This window comes from Rhinolophus sinicus, linkage group LG02 (assembly GCF_036562045.2).
Source record: "Rhinolophus sinicus isolate RSC01 linkage group LG02, ASM3656204v1, whole genome shotgun sequence".
Lineage (NCBI taxonomy): Eukaryota > Metazoa > Chordata > Mammalia > Chiroptera > Rhinolophidae > Rhinolophus > Rhinolophus sinicus.
The window spans coordinates 181,565,129-181,587,779 of NC_133752.1; the positions used below are offsets into that span (position 1 = coordinate 181,565,129).

The 22,651-nt window shown below is 39.6% G+C and overlaps 1 protein-coding gene across 22 annotated transcripts in view; it reads right to left on the bottom strand.

Annotated features, from left to right (window-relative positions):
• Window positions 1-22,651, bottom strand: part of ANKS1B (ankyrin repeat and sterile alpha motif domain containing 1B) — an 891,644-nt gene that overhangs the window by 297,490 nt on the left and 571,503 nt on the right. For all 22 annotated transcript variants that reach the window (XR_012494067.1, XM_074326203.1, XM_074326202.1 and 19 more), the window contains one exon: window positions 2,714-2,812. Coding sequence is in view for 21 of the 22 variants with exons in the window: in XM_074326203.1 (XP_074182304.1) it covers window positions 2,714-2,812 (99 nt within the window). In the remaining variant the exon portion in view is untranslated. The remainder of the gene's footprint in view (window positions 1-2,713; window positions 2,813-22,651) is intronic.

Here is a 22,651-nt window from a genome sequence, read left to right on the forward strand (position 1 = left end):
AAGGAAAGTAGGACAGAGATTAGACATCTATGAATCATCCAGGCTTGAGAGGGAAGACCAAGGAGAAGTCGACTCAAGCCGTCTAACCTAGAGGTGACAGATCAGAATCTACTGTAGTTCAGTTAGAGGCAGTTGGTTTGGAGTAGGGTGATAATTACCAAGGTGGGGAGAAGTGGTTCCACTTTAGGGGATGTTTCACAAAGAAAGTGATATGTAACTATTTGAGTTGAACTTCAAATGATGGGCAGCAATGTAACAAGGGAACATTATTCATTGATTTATTGAGTGTCTACCATGGGCTGGGCACTGGGCTAGGTGGTGGGGATAGAGCAGTGCAGAAGGCCTTCCTGACAACGAGGAGAAAACTTGCTGAGGAAGTACTATTTTAAGTAAAGATACAAAAGTAGTGAGGTAAACAATACACTTATAAGAACTGCTTCTAGAATGAAATCTTACCATTTGCAACAATATAGATGGACCTAGAGAAATTACATTAAGTGAAATAAGCCAGACAGAGAAAGACAAATACCACATGATCTCACTTATATGTGGAATCTAAAGAAAAGAATAAATGAATGAACTAATAAGAAACAGTCTCAGAGACATAGAGGAAAAACTGAGGGTTGCTAGATGGGGGGGTGGGGTGGGGATAAGGGGGAAGGTGAGGGGATTAGAAAGCACAATGGGTAACCACAAGATGGCCACAGGGATATGAAAGTCAATTTGGGGAATGTAATCAATAATGTTGTAAAGATTTTGTAGGGTATCCGATGGACACTTGTCGCATTAGGGAGACCACCTCAGGGATGATGTAGATGCCTGATCACTGCACTGTACACCTGAAGCTGAAGCTGAACAATAATGAATGTCAACTTCAATTACATATATACATATATACATATACATATATATGTGTATATATATATAAACATGTATATGTATTTATAAGAAGTAGAGTACAGCATTAGCAATAGAGACAGTGGAAATGTAACGGCTGTGTGCGATGTCAGAGGGGTAGTAGATGGGGGAGGGGGTTATCACTGTGTGAGGGATATAAATGATAAATGTTTAACTATTACATTGTTTTGTACACCTGAAACTAATTAAAAAATGTAAAAAAAAGAACTGCTTTTAGAATTGGTTCTAAGGATGCATTATTCTTCTCCTTTTACTGTAGAAAATTGTATAATTAAACTCCTTTGTATGCTTGACTCTCCTTGACTTTGCAAAAGCGTTAAGTTTCTATCAGTAGAAACTCAGTTTACTGTCAGTTGGCAAATTTTACCAGATCACTTCCTTGGGAACAGTGGTTAATATTTGTCTTTCCCATTCTGAGCAGGAGAAATTATAGCCTCCTTATAAAGGGAAAGGGCAGAAGGGAATACAAAACATGATAAGCTCATATAGCTAGTTGAATCTAATACTGCTCATCTGTCACTCTGCCTCAAATCCTGCCCCCACGTCTTTTCCCAACTGGATGACCCAACTTCAACTTTCCTTCCTTCTAATTCTTATTGTATACTGCCTCCAGAATTAACCGACCTAAAGTATTCTAGTCCTGTCCATTCCCCAGTGCTTACAGAATAAATTTCAAATTCCTTAGGCTGACACCAACTGACCTAACCTACTTTTTCTGCTTTATCTGTGGCTCTACTCTCCACTCTCTAATTGTTTTAATCACAATGGATTGTTTTTCTTCTTTTTAAGAAAAAGAAGAGTGGTTTTAATCACACTCTCCAATTGTTTTAATCACAATAGATTGTTTTTTTTCTTTTTAAGAAAAAGTTAAAATAAAAATAAATAAATAATTTTTAAAATTGTGCTATAATTACGAAACATAAAATCTACCATCTTAACCATTTTTTAAGTGTACAGTTTGGTGGCATTAAGTACATTCAGATTGTTGTGCAAATCCCATTGGATGTTAAATCACAGAGTATCACTATTCCTCTAATGCTTCTGGCAATTTGTATTTTGGACCACACCTGTATCTATGATTCCTTTTGGCCCCTGAAATGCCTTTACCTTTCTTTCCCAGTTAAAAACCTATGCATCTTGAAGACCAGCACTCAGATCCTACCTCTTGCTTTAGGCTCCTATGAAATCTTATCTGGAAACAGAAGCTCAATTTTTGTTGCCAGGTAACATACTGCTTAGGGTTAAAATGATGCCTGGTTGGCAAATTGTATCTGGACTGGGAGGATTTATACATGAACTATGTAAATACCTGACGGGGATGCAATACTTTGGACTTCTCCACTTGAAGACTTGTAAGTAGGCAGGATCTTTGTCCCTGGAGGCTAAGCCTATGGCGTTGTTACAAGAGGTATTTTCTCTTATGGAGCGTGAGGCTACTAATCCAGGAACATTCCCATGTTCACCCAATGTTGGTCTTGTCTTCTTGCACCTGAGCTGTCACCTGCGGGGCCTGGAGTGGCATTTGTACTGATACAAGGACTCCCACGGAAGAGAAACTCTGAAGCAGCCTTCCTGGCCAGTGGTGTTTCCTGTATCGCATCCTTTTAGATAAACCGAAAGCTGAGTATGGCCCATAGCAGTCTTGTGAGTCTGACTGTTTAGCTGAACCTATGAAAACCTCCTTTGGGGAGTTGCACCAATATGTAGGAATGTCAGAAACAGTAACACTGCTTGACTATCTGGACGTAAACCACTGGGACTGTCTTGAGGGTGAGGCTAACAAAGCATTGCTTACCTTTGGAAGGAGCTGGATTGCCTGTAGAATTCTTTGTCTGTGCCCAGAATTAAGGATTCCAATTTCTAATAAATCCTGATCCTCCATAACATTGCTTCCCTAAAACAAAACCATAAATGTTATAAGTTAAATCAGGGCTTATTACTAAGGGTAATAATGATTTATTCAATACAGAGACAAATGACCAACAGGTGATCTGAGTTTTATAAACAAAAACAGAGAGTCATTCTTCAGTGAGGGTGAGTGCAGAGGGGGTCACCTCTGTGACTGAGTTGAAAGTTCTGGGAAATCTTCCTTCTCCTCACAAATACTTTTACGGTTTACTATTTCTGGTTGGATTATCTGCATCGGAGATTCATTCCTGCGACTTAAAACTCTGTCCCTCTAAAAATGTAAATGCTTCTGGGAAGAGCTACCACATTTAGAACTGTCAGTGACTTCTACATTGATATGAATGAATCAGAACCCCCCAAACCCCCCACCACCACCCAGACCCTGAGTCACCTGAAAACAGATGAGAAAACAGTATACTAGGCAGGTTAATAGTCAGAATTAATCTTAAAATATTGAATACCAGACACCTAGTCAATATGTGCAGATAAAACAATAAATATGGTACAGGTCTCCACCCACAATTGTCTTTATTCCTTCTAGGCCAGTGGTGGAAACCAATTATTCAAAGACAGTTAGAACGATGGGACTGTGCTGCGATGGTGACACATGCTTGGGAGCCCAGAGGGGATCAGGGATATGTTTTCAGAGGAGATGATATCTACGCCGATATCTGAAGGATGGTTATGACTTAGCATTCAAAAGAGGAAGGACAAAGGAGAAATTATGCGTAACGTCCTATGGGTAAGAAAGAACACGGTGCACTTGGAAGCACTGAGTTCGGGGATAAGTTGGAGACAGCAGCAAATGACACAGCTGGAAAAGCAAGCACCGGCCCGACTATACGGACGTTGCATGCCACGCTGGGGAATTTAGACTTCATCCTGCCCGTAATGGGAAACAGGGACAGATTTTATGAAAAAGAGTTAGTTATATGATGAGATCCCAAATTTAGAAAGATCAGTTTGGTTGCTCTGGCTGGGCCTCAGTTTCCTTACCTACAAAATGATTTAATTGAGCTTCCTTAATCTTCAGGGACCAGTCTAGTTCTGAAATTCAGTGATTTCCATGATTTTTTTAGACATCTGATTAACATACAGAAATTTACACAATGCTTATTTTGTCCATAAATTTTAGTCTTTTGGGCTTTGTAAGCTAGAGGACTCCTTTAAATTGAGGAGACTACAGAGAAAATTCAAGAATTTAGATCACTACCTGTCTGGACAAATCAAACTGTCCTCTTAATGTGGCACACAAAAACACTTATGAGTAGAAATTACAGAATACCTATTTGTGGAGAGCAATGGGTACTGATGAGCAGTTAAAGCAAAAGAGAATGAATTGGAAAGGGCAACCCTGGGGCATGGAGGCCACTGCAGTTATTCTAGAGATGCTGTGGGACTATACTAAGGTAGTGGTCATGGGAGACAGAAAGAAGTGAGAAGATTTGAAAATTCAAGAAGTTTGACGTGGAGAAATGCAGAATACACATTGGTTCCAGGCTTGGGCAAGAGGGATGATTCCTGATGCCTTTTCCTGATATAATAAAGAGAAGGGGCCAGTCTAGCATGGTGCAAAGTGAGACTAACGTCTTTCCCTGGACAGGGACAGAAGAAATGGATGTAAACAATTCAATGTCAGACCACATTATGAATGAATAAATGACTGTTTTTAGCAAGATTAAAACCGTTAGAATGGTACCATAGCTAAGGACTTAAAATGGGCATTCACTGGACAAAACCTTTCAGTTACTCAGAGCGCCATTCCTATGCTTAAGCTACCCTGGCATTCTTGGAGAAGGCAGAATGATCCAGGTATATAGCAGCATGGTAATGAAAAGCTTAATGAAAAACAAATAAAGCCAGGCTTGGCCGTGTGCCATAGGAAACACTGCTCTCAAGAAATTACTCAGTGCACACAGTAGAGCATGGCTGAGAATATAAATGACTTCATTTTGAAAAAGCGTTATTTTCAGAAATGTACTAGTGCGTCGTGAGCGGGATGTATGATACAATTCATATTTGACTTTTACTCTTTGAGGGGTTTTCCAAGAGGAGTTAGCCAGCACTTATAACAGAAACAAAACAAGAAACCTTTAGCTCTCTCTCTCTATTTTCGACCATTACCAGGGTTTCCACGGACTAAATAACCAGCCTACAAGTTCTGCTCATACAAAATGCAGAACCTGGTTTCTTTGTACAAACACAAAACACACCAGGATCCTTTAGTCTGAATTAGTTTTTATCTACAGGTCATCCTGAAAACTTGATTTCAGTGTTTGAATGCTGCAATGATTTGAGGAACTGAAACCTTAAAGACCACTTTTCTTCCTCTAAACTCTCAGCATACCATCTTCTCGAGCTTCAGTAGGAGGGGAATCTTTTTGAAGAATTGTAAGGAAGTCAGACATGTTCTCCTTGGGTCAAATTGCCTGGCATATTGGATAATTACCAAGCACTTTTGAACAATGATTGAAAATTATGGGAAGCACAATACAAATGGTGAGAATGTGCCCAAGGGGGGATGGTACTAATAGTAGAAATGTAAAGAAAAGGATTCACTGTTCCCAGTGAGGCCTGCTGTTAGAAAAGTTCTATTTTCTCTCTTATTGTAAAAGATAGGGATACCAAAAATATCCTGGTGCCCCATCTAGCCAGTCTTTTTTCAAAACAGCACCAGGCTTGGAATCTAAAGACAGGGGTTCCAGTCTTCTCTGGGTAAACTTGGCTAAGTCACACGTTACTTCTAGGCCTCTGATCCTCACCCATAAAATGAAGCAGTTTGACGAACATCCATTCAGGTCTAAAATGCTATGATTTCTGTCATGTCCAAGTTTTGATTAGTATCATTAGTAAATATAAGTTGTATAATGAAATTACCTTTTATTGTTTCAGAACTTGTAGCCTAAAGTTAGCTTTAAGAAGTAATTATGGAGTAGGGCAAACATGCATGGTTGTGGGTTTTTTTTTCTGTTTTTTTTTTGTTTTTGACAAATTCATCAGCACTAGGAACTTATACAGTTTCTTATTAAAAGAAATGATAGCATACCTTATTTTTGTAGTGTTATGGATTCTTACAGGTTTTCAGAGAAAAATCTAACGTTTCAAGTCTTACAACTAACCATTTTGTTTGCACTTGGGTAGCAGTTGCACTATCAAGGACAATAAACATTTCCATTTTTCCTAGGAAGCTGGAATTTATTCTCACATTGTCACTTGCCTTCACTAAATGTTAAAAAAAAAACTCAGCTTAACTCTTTTTTTCCTTGATAAAAGCTAAGCGTAAACTCTAGCTTTCTCTCTCCTCCATCCATCTCACATAACTGCCAGACCAATGGTTTTTGGAGTAGAGCTCCATTGTGTCCAGCTTGTGCTTAAATCACCTACTACACTGCATTCTCTGTCTCTTCCTCTCCCCAGCACACACGCTGTCTCTACTTCCTCTTTTACCAGTTGCTCCTCAGCACACCACAAAAGGCTTCTACCCCGTTAATTCCATAGACTTTCTCTGCCAAATGTTAAGAATGACCACCCAATTGCCATCTCTAGTTGCTCTTTTTCAATCTATGTCAAGGACTCATTGGCCATATGTGGCCGGTGGCTACTGTATTGGACAGTGCACATTTAGAACACTTCCATAATCATAGCAAGTTCTATCTGACAGTGCTTCCCTACAGTTGAAGACATTGAAACTGTGGTTCAATCACATCGATGGGGCAAAATGGTGATGCAACAAGTAACCAAAAATACTCATGAATCATTCTCAAGATATAATTGATGTGCTGCTTAGTGAAAGTTCATGAACACTAAATTTAGGATCTTTAGCAAATTCTCTTCTCATTTTTTAGTCATTAAAACAAATTAGTAACTGGCTCTACTTTCATTAGTGTTTCTTTATTATGGGCCTAGAAATCTGTGCTATCAAAACGACAAGTCCGATTGAGAAGTTATTATTTTCTTAGCACACAACCTGGCACATTGGAGAGATTGTCTAGGGGATAATAATCAGTAGATAACATTGTTTAGTCAATGACTTACTAGAAGTATTGAAGGCCCAAGACAATGGTTTTCAGAAGAGATGTTCCTTTAATACAAGAAATGTCTAATCCAGGGAGTCTTCATTGCTTTCTTAAATTATGGAATTAAGAAAAATAATCTAATATTTATGTACCGAGAGCTTGAAAGCTGAAATTCCTCTGACCATAAGGAGAATAACTTATGTATTGAAGTTTGTGCAGCTGTGATAAACAAAGAAGATAACCAATAAAATAAAAAGTAGTGTTTTATACTTAATGATCCATTAGAAATAGAGTAGCTATTTATTGAAATCATGTCTCAAACAAAGAGCTGGTTCTTTGAAAAGATTAACAAAATTGACAAACCTTGGCTAGACTCACTAAGATAAAAAGAGAAAAGACACTAATTAACAAAATCGGAAATGAAAAAGGGGAAGTTACCATGGACACCACAGAAATACAAAGGATCATCCAAGAATACTATGAAGGACTATATGCCACCAAATTCAATATCCTAGAAGAAACAGACAAGTTCTTAGAAACATATAGCCTTCCTAGGCTGAACCATGAAGAACTGGAAAATCTAAACAGACCGATCACCAGTAACGAAATTGAATCAGTCATCCAAAACCTTCCCAAAAGCAAAAGTCCTGGACCAGATGGCTTCACTAGTGAATTCTACCAAACCTTCAAAGAGGATCTAATACCAATCCTGCTCAACTCTTCCAAAAAATTGAAGAAGAGACAATACTCCCTAACTCATTTTATGAGGCCAACATTACCCTGATACCAAAACCTGGTAAGGACAACACAAAAAAAGAAAACTACAGACCAATATCTCTGATGAATACAGATGCAAAAATCCTAAACAAAATTCTAGCAAATCGAATACAACAATGCATTAAAAAGATTATTCATCACAACCAAGTGGGGTTCATCCCCGGGGCACAAGGATGGTTCAACATCCGCAAATCCATCAATGTGATACATCACATAAACAAAATAAAGGACAAAAATCATATGATTATATCAATTGATGCAGAAAAAGCATTTGACAAGATACAACATCCATTTATGATTAAAACACTTAATAAAATAGGTATAGAAGGAAAATACCTTAACATAATAAAGGCCATATATGACAAGCCCTCAGCTAATCTCATAATTAATGGTGAAAAACTGAAGCCCTTTGCTCTACATTCAGGAACACGACAGGGCTGTCCCCTATCACCTCTGCTTTTCAACATAGTGTTGGAAGTCCTTGCCAGAGCAATCAGGCAAGAGAAAGAAATAAAAGGCATCCAAATTGGGAATGAAGAAGTTAAATTGTCACTCTTTGCAGATGACATGATGCTATATATAGAAAACCCTAAAGACTCCACCAAAAAGCTATTAGAAACAATCAACGAATACAGTAAAGTTGCTGGCTACAAAATCAACGTACAAAAGTCCATTTCATTCCTATATACTAACCATGAAATCTCAGAAAAAGAAATACAAAAACAATTCCTTTTGCAATTGCAGCAAAAAGAATAAAATACCTAGGAATAAACTTAACCAAGGATGTGAAAGACCTATATGCTGAAAACTATAAGACATTTTTAAAAGAAATTGAAGAAGACACAAAGAAATGGAAAGACATTCCGTGCTCATGGACTGGAAGAATCAACATAGTTAAAATGGCCATATTACCCAAAGCAATATACAGATTTAATGCAATCCCCATCAAAATCCCAATGGCATTTTTTAAAGAAATAGAACAAAAAAATCATCAGATTTGTTTGGAACCACAAAAGACCCTGAATAGCCAAAGCAATCTTAAGAAAAAAGAACAATACTGGAGGTATCACACTCCCTGACTTTAGCTTGTACTACAAGGCTACAATAATGAAAACAGCATGGTATTGGCAGAAAAGAGAAACATAGACCAACGGTATAGAATTGAGAACCCAGAAATAAAACCACGTAAATATGGACAGATAATTTTTGACAAAGAAGCAAAAAACATACAATGGAGAAAAGACAGCCTCTTCAATAAGTGGGGCTGGGAGAATTGGATAGCCACGCGCAAAAGAATGAAACTGGACTGCTATCTGTCACCATGTACCAAAATTAATTCAAAATGGATCAAAGACTTAAGCATAAGACCTGAAACAATAAACTGCATAGAAGAAAAAATGGTCCATTGCACTCCCACCAACTCATGGACCTTGGGTTCAAACAGCATTTTATGAATTTGACTCCAAAAGTAAGGGAAGTAAAAACTAAAATAAATGCATGGGACTATATCAAACTTAAAAGCTTTTACACGGCAAAAGAAACCATCAACAAAAGAGTCAACCAACTGAATGGGAGAAGATTTTTGCAAACAGCCTCTGATCAGGGGCTAATATCCAAAATATACAAGGAATTCATACAACTCAACAACAAAACAACAAACAATCCAATTGAAAAATGGGCAGAGGACCTGAAGAGACATTTCTCCAAAGAGGACATACAAATGGCAAATAGACATATGAAAAAATGTTCAACATCACTAATCATCAGAGAAATGCAAATAAAAACCACAATGAGATATCACCTTACACCAGTCAGAATGGCTGTCATCAACAAGACAAATAGTAACAAGTGTTGGAGAGGCTGTGGAGAAAAAGGAACCCTCATACACTGTTGGTGGGAATGCAGACTGGTGCAGCCGCTATGGAAGGCAGTGTGGACGTTCCTCAAAAAGTTAAGAATAGAATTACCATATGACCCAGCAATCCCTCTCCTGGGTATCTACCCAAAAAATCTGAAAACATTTATCCATAAAGACATATGGTCTCCAATGTTCATTGCAGCTTTTTTTTATGGTGGCCAAGACATGGAAACAACCAAAATGTCCTTCGATAGATGAATGGATAAAGAAGTTGTGGTATATATACACAATGGAATACTATTCAGTGGTAAGAAAAGATGAAATAGGACCATTTGTGACAACATGGATGGATCTTGAGAGTATAACACTAAGCAAAATAAGTCAGACAGAAAAAGTAGAGAACCATATGATTTCACTGATATGTGGTATATAAACCAAAAACAACAAAAGAACAAGACAAACAAATGAGAAACAAAAACTCATAGACATAGACAATAATTTAGTGGTTACCAGAGGGTAAGGGGATTGGGGGGTGGGAGATGAAGGTAAGGGGTATCAAATATATGGTGATGGAAGGAGAACTGACTCTGGGCGGTGAACACACAACGGGATTTATAGATGATGTAATACAGAATTGTACACCTGAAATCTATGTAATTTTACTAATAACTGTCACCCCAAAAAAAAAAAAAAAGAAATCATGTCTCAAAAATATCTGTACTGATTACTTCTGCTTAGAACTCCAGCTTGAAGAGGTTTCTTACTTTCACAACCTTAGTACCATACATATCATATTCATTTAGAAACCTTTTCTTCACATTGAATATTCTATAAAATGCTAGGGAAACATAGTCAAGGACCATAGAGAACTGTTTTCTTCTTAATATAAGCTTGAGTTCAATGTTACTTATTCTCTCGTTAGTCAAAGACTGAAAAAAAATCGAGAAGATGCTGTTGGAGAAAATTTCTTTTGCTCTATATTGAACTAAATGATTCTTCGCCACAGTTTGTGATGTGACCTTAAATACTTAAAATAGAATATTTGTATAACAGAATGACACCAAGGTCTTGCAAACTCACACATGGAAAGACACGCATTTTAGTTTATTTCTAAGATAATTTTTTACACCATAAATGACACAGTGGCATAAAACTACAGATATCCCCTGCGTTTCGAAAGTTCAGGTTACACCACTTCGCTTTTGTGAAAGACCTACATTAGTACCTGTTTCCATTAACTGAAAGAAATCCCAAGAGGATTTTCGCTTTTATGAAAAAAGGTGAACATTCAAAATAGCGTTCCGTGTTTGTTTTGCAGGGAGCCAGTATAGAGACAGCGGCGCCCCCAGCATCCAGAGTGGCCCCACCAAGCTCCTTCCCCGGGAACCACACTCAGCATCTCAGCATCCAGGGCCATAGCTTTGAACTGTGTCTGTGAGCATCTGTGCTTTGTCTCCCTTATTTTGTTCATCCATTAACAAGCAACACGTGTCCTAAGGTATCAGAAGAGCCTAAGAGAGCTCATAAGGGTGTTAATGGTTAGTGTAAAACTGGACATAATTAAGCATTCCAATCATGCTGAACGAAATAAAGACATTATGCATGTGTTGAATTTTGGGTCTGGGAACACTCAAAAATTTTCCTATATAAATTAATGATAACTGCTTCTCCACTGTATGCCATTTCCACTTACAGAAGTTTTCATAGGCACACTCTACTTTCGGATAGCAGGGAAAACCTGCATATACGAGTTTTCTTGGACTAACAATGCTACCTCTTAGCTTTTATAAAGGCAGTGAGTCAATTTGATATCAGTTCACAGTATACCCAATGCATGTCTTTTCTGCATTATTATGATAATCATTATTATGATAAATACCAGATTTATAATTCCCCTATCAATGCTGAAACAAAGCTTTATTTAGTTTATCATGCAGAAACATGGTTACCATAAGTGATCAGATAATAGATAATGTGCTTCTTCCGATTTTAATTCCCTCTCTCACACTAAAGAAATGGCAGTGGAAAAGATACTCATTATACATTTTTCACCTCTCTACCTTAGCCATCCATTTGAACATATTCTGTTTACTGCCATGAAATTTCTTGTTCATAACTAAACTTTCATGATTTTAGCTTATGAAGAAAGTTTTCTAGATTCTTCAGACCACATAAATTAATGATTCAAATAAAGCCACATTTAAGCAATAAGTTAGAGAGCAATAAGTTAGAAAACATCTTATACATGTAAGTTACGTATTTTAATAAGTTGTATCTCAGACTTACATTTTTTAATTTATTGGGGTGACAATTGTTAGTAAAATTACATAGATTTCAGGTGTATAATTCTGTGTTACATCATCTATAAATCCCATTGTGTGTTCACCACCCAGAGTCAGTTCTGCTTCCATCACCATATATTTAATCCCCCTTACCCTCATCTCCCACCCCGCAGCCCCATTACCCTCTGGTAACCACTAAACTATTGACAGACTTACTTTTTTAAGATTAGTATTTAACAGTTAACATGATCACAATAGTGTTATACTATCATTTTCTTCCCTCATTATTTTTCAAGCCTATCTCCCCTTTGAAACATCTGTTCTGAAGCTACAGAAAGAGCGATGGAATTTAGGTAATTAGGTATTTATTTGTAAAAATATTGAGCAAGATTTGGTGATATCATAAATTATAATTATGATTCATTTGAGACGTGTTCATGTAGGTTTTAGAATTTTATCTCTATCTATCTATCTATGCATTTATAAAAGACTGCAAAGTCATTTGTGCTGTTGTGGTCCAAAATTTTATAGCTGCAAGAGAGGGAGCCTATTCATTTTCAAGGCTGCTAATCCCTAAGCCCTACAAGAAGAAAAGCTGATGTGAACAAATTTTATTTTGATGCTCTTATTTTTCTCCAGATACATACATCGGAAAGTATAAAGCTTATAACACCTATTGTCTTCTTTGAATTTTCACACTAATAGCTGTTGGTATAAGTTAGCATGAAGTAAATTGCACAATTATTGACTTATTCTGTGCCAGGCACTGTTCTAAATGCCTTAGACGTATTAGTTTATTTAATTCTCACAACAACTCTATGAGGTAGGTACGTAAATAACTTGCCCCCATAGCTGAATAGAGTGTCATAACTATTACCCAATACACGTCCAGTGGGGTTAGTATAGGAGAGAAAATGTTCAATAAAAAAAGTGGCTAGACCTAAACGGTTTGCATTTTCCTTTAGAGCCCTATGAAATTCACATTTGAAAGCAAGTGTCCCAATGTATTTTACATTTGATTTTACAGTTTTAAAGCCACACTGATTCCCGCTATAGAAGAGAATTTGGAAAGCTGCCTGACCTCGTCTTCCATCCTCTGCTCCCGTCCTTTCTGTTCACTGAATCACCGAATCAGGGTTGGCAGGAACCTGGGGGTATTTCTAGTCTTACTGTTCCCTAACTAACCGCAAAGCTTTAACTTCCCTCTCTTTTGAAGTGTGATGTCTAGCTGGGTTACACCATCCCCAAAAGGGTAGGGCGGATATTAAAATCTTTAACTGGTCCTTCCCAGCAGCTGAATGTGAGCAGGGGGTGGGGATGGGGTTGGGGCACACCTGTGTTCTGTTCCCTGCGCTCCCCCTGGGCTGCAAACTGCATGTGACAGGAGAGCTATCAGAAGAGCTTGCCCAAAGTAGAGATGAAAGGAAAACAGTGAGCGGCTGTCCTGTGTCCTTTTCCAATCACAAGCTGTGAAGTTTTAAAAGAAATTTTCCTTGGGTAGGCTGCACATGATCTTGGCAAGAATGATTTTGTTCTCCCATCTAATATGCTGAACATTCTCCAGTGTCTCACAAGAGAAAAGTGAGCAGCGATTTGGTTCTTTTGGACACCCTGCTCTTAACAGAAGAGGAACATGGCACCTTTATATTTACAACAGGCTCCCCTTGCAAATGTCCTCTCCCTGGTGATACAGAGCTCCGAAAGGAAGGGCTCCTCTTGACAGAAGCAGAAAGAATTTGCTCCAAGGCAGGACTAACAGAGCTACACAGGACAAAGCAAGAAAAAGCGCTGAAAATGATTCACTACCAGCCATTTGGCATTCATGAGTACCAGGTACATTGCCCACCTTGCTTATAAACTTTACAACAATCTTATATGTAGTAGTATCTTCCATTCATAGACAAGGAAACCGAGCCTGAGAGCTGTGAAACAATTTAGCCAAGTGCATACAGTTAGTATCTGATGAATCTGGGATCAGTGTTACAACCTGCCAGACTCTGACGTTCATGCTTCCTTTACTATAGAAAGAGAACCAGTGTTTAGCCCAGGGGACATTTTCTGGATGGAGATTCCAGTCAATGGATACACTGCCAAGAATTAAGTCCCTATGTTTACACACAGCCTTACAGATATACTGACAGACCACTGAGAGCAACTGCCATAGTTTCTCCAACATATTTATTTCAAATAAATTACCTCCTGAAAAATTATGCAGTTAGTTCTTCTCCCACCTACATTAGGGTAATCTAGAGCCAAGCATGTTAATTGGTGATGTCAGGTAACTTGCCTTGTTCTGAGCCAGGACTATGCTGGGAGGTGGGAAGCAACAGCATGGTGTCCACACTTCTCAGCTCTTCTGGAGAGCTTTGTCAAACTGACTGGCTGGCCAACTGGGAAAGTGAAGTTTTTAGGGTCAGGGCCAAGTTTGGTGACCTTTCCTTTAGGTCTCTTTTAAAGCCAGGATTTAGGAGGGAGGATGTCTGAAAATGAGTTAATCAAGTAGACAATGTCTGGGAACAAGTTTGTGAAACAAGTTTTGTGTCCCTAATTTAATGTGTTCTGAATCCAGAGGAGAGACAGTCCATTGCAGTCCCCCGAGCAGGCTAGCCAGGCTGATGGAGTCTGATGGTGCAGGTGGATAAGATAGTCCTCTGGGAACTGGTAGCTCATCGTAAAGGTGACTCATTAGTCCATCAAAGGGACGGTTGTACTCAAGAATCAGATACCTTCAGATTTAAAGCTGATGGGGTCTCCTGACCCTGAGAACTAGATTCAGAAATAGCCAAATAAACTTAACAGGAGAGGAACAAAGAGGAAGAGAAAGGCAGGGAGAGAAGGAGAGAGAGAAAGTGTTGCTTATTAAGGGTGAAGGTGGTAGTGAGGGAAGTAGAGTCGCCAGACAAAATAAAGAAATTCTAATTTATCTGGGATTGTGTATTTTTATTTGTTGAATCTGGCAGCCTTAGAAAGGAGGCCACTGAATGTTGGAAATGAGCTGCCACTCATTCATTTATTCAACATATATTTGTTTAAGTAACATTTTGTGAGCACTTTTTATGTGCCTGGCACTGGGCTAGGTCCTGGGACACACTGAAAACAGGACATAAAAGGTCCCTCTACTTTTAGAATTCACAGTTGAGTGGAGAAAACAGGAAAATAACCAAATAAAAAGTAATACAAGTAATTATCATTTAGCAAAGTTTTATATATGCAAAGCACTATTAAATGTTTTACATTGTTTACTGCTCACAACAACCCCTGAGGTTGGTACAATTACTACCATTGCTTACAAATGAAGAAGTGAAGACACAGAGAAGCTAATCGTTTGTCCAAGATCACAGAGCTAGTAAAAACTTCTCTAAAGGAAATTAATACAGTGTTGCGGTAAAAAACAAACAAACAACAAACAAAACTGCAAGGGAGACCTATGTTAGAAAGACCAGTCAGGAAAGCCTCTCTGAGAAAGTGCATGGAAGTTGAAATGTGAAGGATTAGAGGGAGCAGTCCAACCTTGAGAAGAGCCATTAGAAGGGCATCCAGGGCAGAAGGAACAGCAGGTGCAAAAGCACTGAGGTGAGAAAAGAGCCAGGTGCATTCTAGGGACAGAGGGACAGTAAGATTTGGATTTGGTGACTGAGTAGAAAGAGAATCTTGGAGGGGAAAACAAGGCATAGATTTTTCAGGGCCCTGCAGATCCTGAAAAGAACTTTGATTCCATTCTAAGTGCAATGAAAAGCATTGAAGGACATAAACTGACTTACGTTTTTAACTGGCTATGATGTGGAAAATGGTGGAGGAATTGGGTGATACGGAAGTTGACCTCAACAACCAAACTTGAAATGACAGCTCAGAAACATCAAAATCTGAGGGGGATGTAATGAAATATGACCTATTGGAGAACCATGGGAACCGGGGTCAAGTTTCCAAACTAAATATAATTTTTTGATTGAATTAAAAAGAAAAGCCAGATGGCAAAGATGAAAGTCTGAATGGTCTTTGATATAGGCTGTAAATTGACACAACTGTAGGTAGAGACTGAGTTCAGTAATACCAATTAAAATGTAAACTTTTTTTTCTCCATGGCCTCAGCAATTCTATTCCTAGGTTGTGGCAGCCGTTACGGACAGGCTGACCCCATTCTCCCTTGCTACCTTCTAGTATGGAGGTTGGACAAACTACATGTTCTCAGCCTCACTTGAAGCCATGATTAGACGTGTGACAGAATTTGCCCACTGAGGGACTCCTCGTCTACTCTGTTCTAATCTTAACAGAGTAGAAACAATGAGACCTTTTGGGGTTATGCTAGGCTGGCCTCTGCCCTGAACCCTTGAGATGCCCGGTGTGTGGCCAGGTGCGTTGTAACCTGGAACGCCTCTGGTGGGCAGTGAATGATGATTTCCCTATTGAAGCAGTTGACCAGAATATTCTTGACTTTTCTCCTTATTTACTTTTAGTTTTGAAGACATTTTTCTTAAACTGTCTTCAGCAGAAAAATCACTTTTCCCCCCATGAAAACTCTATTTTGGCTTGCTTCATTTTTAAAATTTAGTGGTGGGAAAACTCACTTGTACTACGCTATAGTAGACTGAATGCTTGGGTCCCCTCAAAACGCATATGTTGAAACCTAGTAGCCACTGTGATAGTACTTGGAGGTGGATTTTGGGAGATGCATAGGTCTTGAGGGGAGGGTGACTTATAGCAGAGGTTTCCAAGAGCTCCTTTGCCCCTTCCACGTGTGAGGACCATGGAGAAAACATGGTCATCTATGAACTAGGAAGTGGGCCATCATCAGTTGCCTAATTTGCCGGTGACTTGATCTTGGACTTCCAGCTTCCAGAACTGTGAGAAATAAATTTATGTTGCTTATAAGCCACCTTACCTATGGTATTTTGTTATAGCAGCCCAAATGGACTAAGACATACAACCCTGGAATTAAGTGTGAGGAAACAGTCACTGTGGGTTAGACAGGCAGGAGACTAACCCAACCAAGGGCTTAAACTAAGAGCTGAGCAAAATCCCAACTAAGAAGAGTTCCTTGGGCTGTTGTGAAGGGGTCTGGCTCCACCATTTGGCCTTGGGTTGAATTCAAAGGGAAAATTTATGCAAGAGACACAAACACTCCTTTCCTTTGTATAACATCTATACCATGAAGGATACTCTCTCCTCATTTTACTCACTAAATAATAGTACTCAATCAGAATGATGAGAGAAAGAAAAGGGAGCTGTCCTTTCTTATAGTGAATATCAATGTCTCCTTGTCTAATTTTTTTTAATTAAAGAGAGAAGTTCTTGGGTTTTACTTCTAAAATATTCAACTGGTAGCAAACCCACTATAAAGTTCTTCATATTAAATTGAGCATTATTAAAGAGGAGCACATTTTGACTAGGTTAGAGCAGCTGCTAAATAGGCCAGAGTCTCTTATTTATTTCTACTTGGTGTTATATGTCTTATATTCTTCACTGGATAGCAAATTTTGGGGGGGAGAAATGATTATGCCTTAAGCATCTTTGCATGTCCCCTATCACCTGTCTGCTAAACTCTGACTAAAATAAAAACTTGAAAGAATGAATGCATAAGTAAAAATGTGAAGCATAGATTTATAAAAACACCAGCCTAAAGATTACTAAGTTTGTAGAAAATGGATTGAAAAGTTTGAGCTGAAAAGTCTAATATTTAGAATGTCAGATATTTTTTCCTAATTGAAGAAAAGATAAAGATGGAATTTCCGGTACATGATAGCATCAAAATGTTCTTAATTTTTTTCAGTTTTGCAAATCCTCATGATTTGATTTTCATCCAGAACTGTCAGTTGAGACATCTGATAATCTAAAAGCATTCAGAGAATTAGGATCCCATATGGCTCAGAAATACTTCCTATCCGGCAGAGAGAAAGAGAACATACTGTGAAAATAATACTGGTATATCCTTCAATTATGTGTACAAGGAACACAAATGAATTTAAATTATTATTGATGGCATAATGATCATTATAATGACCATCAAGATCAATTTCAATGAACAAAATAAGAATATACAGTTCTCATAATCACTCTGCATTATGAAAAAGCAGCTGTGTATTTCAAGGCAATGATAGCAATGGAGTTGTGTTTCGTCTCACAGAAGCAACATTCATTGGAAATAAGCACTGAATTAGGAGTCCTGGCTTATCTCTAATTAATTGTATAAACCTGGAAAAGTCATTTCACGTCTATGGGACTTAATTTTCTCAACTAGAAATGATAAAGTTGGACCAGATATTCCCTTCTAACATAGCATCTGATCTTGAGGTTCTAGCAGAAAGTAAATCTACTCAGACATTCATATTGTCTGATGAAGAATTCTCCTTGCTTGAGGGGAGCATTTTCTTCAAGTGAGTGTTCAGTATTAAGAGATACCGTGTTTCCCCGAAAATAAGACCTAACTGGAAGATAAGCCCTAGCATGATTTTTCAGGATGACATCCCTGGAACATAAGCCCTAGTGCGTCTTTTGGAGCAAAAATTAATATAAGACCCGGTCTCATTTTCGGGGAAACACGGTATATTTACATAATGATGAGAGAGGACAAGGACTTGAGCTCAGCCAGCTGTACCAACTGAAATAATAATAATAATAATAATAATAATAATAATAACAACAGTTGTTAATATTCAATGTGTTGACTGTGAGCCAGGCACTGCTTAAATCCTCAGAACAATTCAATATAATAGATATTCCTATTAATATCCCCATTTTACAGATGAGAAAACTGAAAGCTTAGAAATAACTGGGAACTTGACTGAGATCACACAGCAAGTGGTAGAGCTGCTATGGCAAACAAGGGGACAATAAAGTGGATTGTGGAAGCAGAAAATCAGATACCCCCATATCCTCTAGTGCCTAGACAAGTGTCTTCTTCATGGAATTGGACGTAGATGGATGGAGTCTCTCCAGTAGTCTGCATTAACTCCCTTCCCTGCAATCTCTACTGAGAGATTGGAAATTAATAAAAGCAATATGGAATTCAGAGCTCTTGGGCTCATGTTCCAATTTTGCTCTTTAATAGCAGAGCGACTCAAGACCAGGTGGCTTCCTTTCTTCATCTGTAAATGGAGATAACAATGACACTTACCTGTTAGGGACGTGGTACATAATGCTTACGAAGTTGTTTTAAAAACTATAAAGTAAAATTCCTAAAAATAAAGCATGCCTGCTAGGAACTACTTTTTCCCCATTTTTTTTTTTTTTTTGTGTGAAGAACATAGAGCTGGAAATCTTCTAGTTTCATGTTGTTTTGCCAGAAATAGTCTATACTGAAAGAGGCAGCATGCGTGGTGGGAAAAAATGTCGGTTTTATTCCTAGCTCTGCCGCTTACTTAGCTGTGCGGCCATGAGCAAGATGCTCAAGGGGGCGTCCCATAGTGCCCCTCACACAGGTTCCTGTGCTTGGGGTTTAATGCTCTGTGCCTGCTGTCTTCAATTCTTCATAATTTTTTCTTTGAATTTGCATTTCGTTAGGGAAGACTGATGGGACAGTGGAGTATGTGTTGGGGTTCCTCACCACATCTCAGGGACGGGTTTCCCTGAAAACCTCCTCACTGCTTCCTGGCCATGGGCCCTGCTTGCACTTGCCCGTTCTACCTGGTCCCAACCCGATGCTGCTCTGCTCTCCTCTCCCAGCAGGGGTCTGGGACTGACACAGGCAAGGACAGGGTCAGACACTCAACTCTAGGGCACCTCGGATGGGGCAACATGTTCCCGATCACCCTCAGACTCTGGAGGCACGTGGGCACATCTGGTGGGCAGTGGGCCCACGTTTATCCTTGACCTAGGTACCTAGCATGTCCTGGCACAGATACAGAGATTTAAAAATCCTTGGAGATCCCCTGTCTCCCATGGGTTGGAGAGACAGGCCCCTGGGAAAGGGACACCTGGCTTGCCTTCCCCAGACTGCCCAGGCCGAGGTGCTGCTCGTTGGTCTGGGGGCTGTGGGAGGTGGGGCTCAGCAGGTGTCAGGGTCTGCATGAGGCCCCTGCGCCTGCATTGGCGGGCAGGTCAGTGAGGGTCTGTACTCTCCCTGCTACTGTCTGATGCCTGACAGTGCTCCCTCGGCTGGTGCTATGCCTGGGGGCCTTCTCCTTCCTTCCCGCTAACCTTTAACCTCTTGAGTTTGGTTTATGTTTGTCTTGGCCAGCTCAAGACACCCTCTGGATTAAAGTCACAAAATAGGAATTGTGTAATTTTGGTGATTCTGCCTATGAGTTATTAGGTTGGTTCAAAAGTCATTGCGGTTTTAAAAGGTTTAAAATAATTGCACAAACCGCAATTACTTATGCACCAACCTAATTGGCATTTCCAAAATTTGCATTTAAAATTGACATCGCGCAATATAAAAAGTGGCAAAATTCATGCTAATTGCATAAAATTTTAATTTTTCTTTACTAAGGGCATTAAATAGTAAATTAAAAACACTGTGGCAAGTCCAGAAAAAGACTAAGGAAGAAAGGGAGAAAATTTACATGTAATTTTAGTGGTATTTTTACCCTGCTTTTAAAATAAGGAGCCCTACGTTTTTATTTTGCACTGGGTCTCACAAATTATGTACCTGGGTATGCTCCCAGCATGCAAGTTTTGTATAATCGCCTGGTCACTGCCTCACTCCACAGATATACCTGCATCAGATCTGTAAGCTCAGTGAGGGAGCAGAGTTGGGCTGACCCATTAAACAGCTCACGCTCTATCTAGCCACCTGTAATTGTATCTATTCCTTCCCATAGGGTAAGAGAAATGGGGGCCATTCCTTTGGAAACTATGAAGGTCATTTAACCCTAATACGGATACTTCACTAGATGTTAACTAGATATACTTTCCATTTGTAATCCTGTGGGGTGTCTTAAAATAATGAGGATAATGAGAAATATTGTAACTTGCCTGGTCTTCTGGGGCTCCTTTATTTATTTATTTACTTATTTATGTATCTCTCCATCCATTCATTCAGTCACTCATTCTCTCATTCACTTACATATCATTTCACATCTACTGAAGGCTTACCATGCTGCACATACTTTGTTAAGCACTGAGCATCCAAAAGTGCTTAAGAGGTTCTCTCTCCTAAAGCAGCTCAAAGTCAATGAGGGTGGATGGAGGTGGGGAGGAAGAAGGCGCATAAATGTATAATTATCTTCTTATGACAGCAAGTGCAATAATTATGGCTACACAGAGAAAAGATTCCTGAAAAGTTCATAGGCATGGATCAGGAAAGACCTTTTGAGGAGGGTGATGTCTTTGTTTCCTACTAACCGATGAGTCAACGTTAGCCAGGATATAGAAAATGGTAGAGACAGGGAGAGATGGGCCTTGTACGGATTGGTTATAGCATGAACAAAGACGCTGAGACTAGAAACAATGTAGTGAGAGTGCAAACCAGCATGCAGCCCCCTAGTAATCAGGCTGAAGACACAGGGCGAGAAAGACCAAGTAGTGAACCTTGTAAACCTAGAATCACTGAGACGCGAAGTGAGTTTCATCCTGTAGCTCCCTGCAGCCTGGAAACCAACGCCTGGAAAGATGATTGGATTTACAACTCAGAGAGCACAGACCAGTGGCTATCTGAAGTGTGGAGCTGAAGGGATAGAACTGGAGGCTAGAAGCTAGACCCTGTTTAAGAAGCTCTCGCAGCAATTACTACAAGAAACAATGATGGCCTGAATGAACTAGGGCTGCAGTAATAAGGATGGTTCTATATTAAAGAAATACTAAAGAGTTAAAACTGCCTGGACTTACTGGATAAACGTAGGAGCAAGTGGAGGCGAGGAGCAAGGACGTTGTCAGGTCTCTTGTTTGGGTGACTGAGGGTGAAGGGGTCAGGTGAGAAACAGACTTCAGGAGGCGGTAGAGATTTTGGAGGTGCAGTCGGCAGAATGGCATGTTCTGTTTTGGATGTGGTTCGGGGCCTTTGGGAGTGCCAGGTGGGGGTGTCAGCAGGCAGTGAGAGCAGGCTGAAGTTTGGGGAGGGGCTTGGGCTGGAGTTGTAGATTTCGGGGTGATTGGGATCTAGCTGTAACCATGAGATGGATGAAAGCACCCACAGGGGACACCAGGAACGAGGGAGAGAAAAGAGGCGAGCATATTGTCACAGAAGCCAGGAGGGTAAAGTTTCACAGATGAGGACAGGAACCAGCTGTTAAGCATGGCAGAGAGACCCTAAGAGAAGTGGAAAGAGCCTTTGGAGCAGCTCATGAGGGGTCACAGGAGGAGTCCTTTCAGAATTGTGGGAACAAAAGCCAGATCAAAACGAACTGAGAAGTGAAGGGAGTGGAGACAGTGAATACGGGCTAATTTTGAGAAGTTTGAATGAGAAAGGGAGGAGAAAATTTGGAGCACAGCTGGAGGAGCAGCAGGATCAAGGGAGAGTTGCTTTATTTTCTTCTTTCTCTTCATAATAGGAGACACTTAAGCACGTTTATGTGCAGAAGAAAGGAAAATACTAGAGAGGGAGTTTGAGATACAGAAGAGGAGAAGGAAAACTGGTGGAGGCAGGTGGGGCATCCTGATAGCCCATCATCCGTACCAGGAGGAAAGGCTGTGAAGCCGGCGGAGGATACAGACACCTGTACCCCAAGCCCCCCCGGCCACACTTCTGCCATCACTGCTTCCATGGCAATTCCTCAGGCTGTCTCTATTCCTGAAACTGAGCTGCCAAACTGTCGGAAAATGTCAGGCGACTGTGTTGAGGTCTCTATAGAGTCACATTATTTAACCACTGATAGACTGTACTTGTGTGGCAATTCTTTTTTGAGGGGGTAGGAGGGGTTCCCATAAAACTTCCCTGATAACAATTCTCCAAGTTTCTAATCTTATCTTTACAACCCTCAGTCTTTTAAGACCCTGTCCTATTTTGAGTGGTTTGAGGT